General features: G+C 40.5%; 1 protein-coding gene across 1 annotated transcript in view; it reads right to left on the reverse strand.

Moving 5' to 3' along the window:
- LOC142865699 (uncharacterized) overlaps positions 1-5,719 on the reverse strand; it is a 65,223-nt gene extending 59,504 nt beyond the window's left edge. The window contains 1 exon segment of the mRNA XM_075998895.1: positions 5,649-5,719. Coding sequence (XP_075855010.1) covers positions 5,649-5,719 — 71 coding nt within the window.
- Positions 5,720-6,000: the final 281 nt, after the last annotated feature.

Here is a 6,000-nt window from a genome sequence, read left to right on the forward strand (position 1 = left end):
GTAAATGTAACTGTGATGGAAAGGAGTATTAAAGCAGGAATAGTGGAAGGAGAGTTGATGGTAAGGTGGGGTGTGGGTGTTGTGCCCCTAGGGAGATCCATTTGAGCAGGGGCCTGGATGAAGGTAGTTAGGTCACTGTGTGAGGATATGTGGGAAGAAACTGAGTATGAGCGTGGTGAGTTTTGGCTCAAGTGGTGCAATTTGTGTGGAGAATAGAAAGAAAGGTGCAGATGTCAGTAGAGAACAGGGTCCTTATACTATTTCTCTCAAACTCCTAGAGTAAAATACTTTGGGGCATGCACCCCTATAATTCATACATATACTCTTTATTTACTAGTATCAGTATATTAGCAAAGCATCATCACTACATTTAAGGATAAAAGTAAACATCTATACAAGTTCTAGTATTCTCTCACTTTACCCCAATGTATCATTTGCCTAAGGGACATTAATTGAGTGATTGTGCTTCCTTATAAAGTCTTAAAGTTGTCAGAAGGGATTAATTAAATTGGTTGAATGGACCAAATTTTTGCCACTCAGTATATAGCAAAACTTCTTCACAGCCAAAAGCTCCTATAAGTAATGCAAAAATTTCCATAAACAAGCAATTTGGAAAAGAGGCATATGGCATACTTATAAGTACCACTTTTGGGCAACTCAAGCTCCTCTACTTGGTATATAACTTTGAACGAGTTCTTTATGCTTACTGACTCTCAGTTTTCTCATTTGTAAAATGGAATTAGACTTAATTTTTTTTTTCTGAAATTTGTGGCTGGAGGCTCCTAATTAAAACCAGGTAAGTTATAAGTAAAGAAAACACACTATATTTTATCTCTGTAGTCAGGCTTCTATGGACTGTAGTTAATTAGGCACAGGAGTTGGAGAAGGAGTTCAGGAATAAAAAAAAAAAAACACCACAATGTTTGTATAGGTAAAGTAGTAGAAAATGGCATGGTGTCATTAGGAATTCCATTTATTTGTAAATGGTGAGAGAGCATGGGCCATGTGTAGGATCCTTCAGCAGTGGCTGCTGCATAGTAGATACTTAAACATTTATGAAAATAACACAGGCGGAATGATGAAGGAGAGTATGGAAGGAAACTATCAGGAATTAGAGTCCAATCCAAAGGAGCTTTATATACTGATTATGAAAGCTCAGAGACTGTGGAGGGCTCTGAAGAATTTTATGGAGGGATTGATGTGTTAAAACTGGCTGTTTAGCATCCCTCTAGCTAGTAGTGGTGTAGGGGATGGGTTGGAGGAGCCAACTTTCAGGGGAAAAGCATAGTTGGAAACCCATCAGACCAGTCAAGGTGGCAGTGACTAGGGCCTTGCTGAGGCTTTGGCATTGAGGAAGGAGAGAGGTAGATTCAGGCAATATTAGAAGTGAGATGAAGTGCAGAATGGTATTTCTTACTGAGGTAAGAACATAGGAGTCAGGTAAGAGAAATATTAAGGAATTGATGGAATTTAAGCCTACTTACCACTGTGATATGAAATGAGACACCCCTTCCAAATTTACTATTTTTGAAGTCTATGAAAGAGGTTGGGGTGTGCAAAAAGACGTCTTCTCTTTCACTATCACCTGCAACCCCCATCCTCACCCCTGACTCCTCCTTCCTGGGGTGCCCTCGCCACTCTTGCCCATTGTACCAATCACCATGTCTCTCACTTTTGGAGGGCATTTCTGTAATGATGAGTATAGACATTTTGGGTTAGTAGCTCCTTGTAGTACCTTTCCCAAAAGATTGAGGTCTTTTTCATTTTTTTTTTATTTCAGCATACTACAGGGGTAAAAATGTTATGTATATGGCCTGTGCCCCACATGAGTCAGAGCTTCCATTATGTTGATCCCCCAGACGGTGAGCACTGCAAGCATTAGGTGTATATATACCCATCCCATCCTCCACCTTCTAAGCCACCTGGCACAAGATCAATTTAGTTCTGATGAATATCATCTCAGATCACCTTCTCTCTCTGGTGTGCCATGGTGGCCTTGCCACTGCTTGATCCAGTCCAGAGCTCTCTCAGTACTCTCTGGCAGTTGGCCTGGTCCAGGGTCTTCTGCTGTCCTGAGACAAAAGCATTCCTGTGCTTCTCCTCTGCTGGAGTAGAGATCACTCAGGTCACCGATTTTCCTGTCTACACCCCTTCCACCATGTTCTCACCTCTCAGGATCTTATTTCATACCCCACCCTCTTCTTGCTCCACTCACATGTTCTGGCTTCTGAGGACCTGCCTTGTTACTAGAACTGCCCCTGAATGCTGCAAAGAAAGGGCTTGCTGTGTAGGGCAAACCCACAAGGTAATGGACATAATATTGCAACTCAGCTTGGATATCTATTTTCTAAAAAAATATTTTGAAAGAGGTCTAAAACCTCTCCCAATTTTAAGCACATACATAGAATCAAAACCCTCTATGGGTTATCTGAATAAAAGCAAAAATGGAAACAAAAATGGGGGTTCATGACTGAGAAAACATTCTGGCCGATGTGGCCAATATCACCAATGTGATAATATAGAAAGAATAACCCTGTCCTATTCTAAACCACTTGGTGACTATGTAGGTAATTTACAATTTGAAATTGTGGTAAAATGCACCCAATATAATATTTGCCATCTTACACATTGTTAGGTATACAGTACAGTAGTGTTAAGTATATTCACACTATGTGAAAGAAATTTGCAGAACTTTTTTACACCCAGTAAACATAGCTCCATTTTTCCATTTGTTCAGTCCCTGGCACCACCATTTTAATTTTCATTTCTATGAATTTTATTTTTCTAGATACTTTTTATAATATAGGTATTTTTAAAATACAAAAACAAAAGTACCTCCAGCAGAGAATAAAGCCACCCCTGGTTTTAGTAAGTACCTAAACACTGACGTTAAGGTCTGTGATGTTCTCCACTATATATTTTATTCATTCACTCATTCTTTCATTGAGGAAGGAATATATTCTACAATGTGTCTAGGAGTGAAAAACAGTGTTGAACATATGAGTTCTGTAGACATTTCTGCAATTTTCAGAGTCCAGCAAGCTATATAATCTACTAAAATATATATATATATATATAAATGATTATATATATAACTAATATATATATACTTATATATATATCAGTAGATATATATATATGTATATATATATATGTAGATGGTATTAACAGGCCATTGTCACAAGATGGTTTTTGTTCTCTAAAATTACCTTTTGTGCCAACAGTCTCAGCCAAAAGTTACATTTTAAATGTCTGAGCAAACCTTTTGGGAATTTCTTAAAAGTTTTTTCAGCAGCCAGGTGCCCCAGTTGCTACATAAGGTGCCATTGGGGTGTGGTGGTGGGGAGCTGGTGCTGGGGTGCCTGGCTGAGCACAGCCACAGCCCGGGTGGCTCAGCAGCCATGGCAGCGGTGGCACCATGATGTTTCCTTATGCTGGGCATAAAGCTGCTGGCATTTAGAATTAACATTATTAAAAGCCAATGTACTAATATCATATTTCTTAAATTAGAAGGACTAATCATTGCTTGCACCTGATATTTCTTGCAATTTAGCAATTAAATCTACATAAGTTTCATTAACATTTTGTTTAACATTTATTTAGGAAGATACAGCCTAAGAGAAGCTATCTTTTTCCACACTTTAATACAGCACTGTTGAATTTGCAAAATAGCCTGATCATCATAATTTAATTGTGCATTAATACCAAACCAAATTTCCTGACCCGTAATTTGTGTCAGAAATTTGTATTGGTGGGTCTGTAGACCCATTTAGCTAGGGTTGCTGATGCATCTTTTCCCTGCCCCAAGTGGTGAACTATAAAAATTTAGGTGAAGATATAACTGTTGGAACAGAAGATTTCCAATCCCAAGGAATTAACTTTTCTAATTGAGCCAATTCTTTAAGTGAGCTGTTGGTGGAAATAGAGTTTGTGCTGGCTGTGCCAAGTGGCTCACACATGTAATCCTAGAATTCTGGGAGGCTAAGCAGGAGCATCAATCAAGGTCAGGAGTTTGAAACCACCCTGAGCCAGAATTAGACCATGTGTCTACTAAAAATTGAAAGTAATTAATATGCCAAATAAAAATATACAGAAAAATTAGCAGGGGATTGTGGCAAACACCTGTAGTCTCAGCTACTAGGGAGGCTGAGACAGAAGGATTGCTTGAGCCCAAGAGTTTGAGGTTACTATGAGCTAGGATGATGCCATGGCACTCTAGCCAAGGCAACAGAGTGAGAATGCTGTTTTTATCATTCCATTTGTCAGTCCTAAGCAATAGAACTCTGATATTTACCAGCCGACTTATAATCCAGGATAGAACATCAAAGGGGTTTTAATGCTTTCACTTAAAGCTAAAGACACCTGGACTTCCTGGTGCTGATGATCGTGTTATGGAAGAGACTGAAGAGGTGTGTGGTGCTCACTGTCTCAACTCTGGTCACTGTGAGCATACAAAACAGGGTTGCCTCCAAAATCAGTAATGAAAATTTCAATCAAAAAGTGGTGATGATCCCTGAGATTCCTCTAGAGAGAATGACCGAATTGTTGGCCACAGTTAGATGACTAAAAATGAGAACTCTGTACTGTGCCTTGCACCTGCTAAAATAAAGGGAGATAAAATTATGTAAAATAAATTCTCTAAGATTGAAACATCAGATAAATAAAGACTATTTCAAATATTTTCAATCCAGAGAAAGCATTCTATTATATTCTAACACTGAAATACACACTCATAAATAGATTCTAGATGGATGCATATGTTGTACTATAAGTAATTCAGAGAAAATTAAATTCAGAGCTATTTAAACACCCTATTAAGAGATTGTGAAATTCTCATATTTCTTTATATAGTATTTACCATATGCATCACACACTTATTAATGCTTCACTTAGTGTAATTATTTTCATATTTATGGCATTATATGTCAGGATCTAGTAACAGTTTGCTTTTACTAAGCAAAAAATGCAGAGTTCTTGATTTACTCCTCTGGCCTTCAGAATTGTTTATCTTTCATTGGACTTTAAGGCTCTTACTTTAACCTTAGGACAATGAATTTCTCTAATCTTAATTAAATAATCAGAATACTATATGTATAGCCTGTACCTGGTCTCAGGATTTCTAGTTAAAATGTTTTTTTCTTCCTAATTAAAAATACGCTACACTTATCATCAAACAATTTAAATACTGTGTGAACTGGCTGGGGGTGACTACAACAGTGAGAATATTGTAGCCCCAGCACAGGCAGAAAGAAGAATGGCTTAGATACAGTTGTAGAAGGGAATGAAGATAAAAAATGGCAAAAAAGAGGGTGGAGCAAGATGACGGACGAATAACACCGCCAGATAGAATGTCTCTGCAGAAAGGACAGATTCTAGCAGAAATTAGAGGAAAGAAGCAAGAAGATGAGCATACAGCGGACGAGGGCCGGAAGGAGGGGTACCTGAGACACCACTGGAGGAGGCTGCGAAGGAGAACTGGAGGCTGAGACCACCGGAGCAGCCCAGAGACCAGCGGCAAGGGTAGGTGGATTTGCTGTTTCCCTTCCCCTGCATTTGGGACTGCTGGTGGGCTTCCCAGTGGGTGGAGAGACCTGCGGACATCAGCCCAGAGACCGCCGCCGCCAGCCAGCGGTGAGCCTGTAGCAGACGTGGCACCAGGTTCCCAACATCCTCCGGGCACCTTCCTGTGCACAGACGCGAGCCGCACGGCAGGCGCCATATTGCCTCCTCCTCCCCTCCGCCGGCCCTACCCGCGGCTGCCCAGAGAGACAATACAGCCACCAGCCAGAGGCACCTCCAGGGAACGGGACCTTCCCTTTTGGGACCCTACAGCTGACTCAGGGGAACTCAGACTGTGAGCTCCCTACCTGCCTGCCCTCCCAGGTGCTGCTGGCATGTAGTTCCCAGGAAAACGGTGCTGACTCAGAGGCTGAGAGACATAGACCCAGCTTGGGCTTCCTGTGGGTGAATTGGGACTGGAAATCCTCTCCCTGGTGGAAA

This window comes from Microcebus murinus, chromosome 31, assembly GCF_040939455.1.
Source record: "Microcebus murinus isolate Inina chromosome 31, M.murinus_Inina_mat1.0, whole genome shotgun sequence".
In the NCBI taxonomy this organism is placed as follows: domain Eukaryota; kingdom Metazoa; phylum Chordata; class Mammalia; order Primates; family Cheirogaleidae; genus Microcebus; species Microcebus murinus.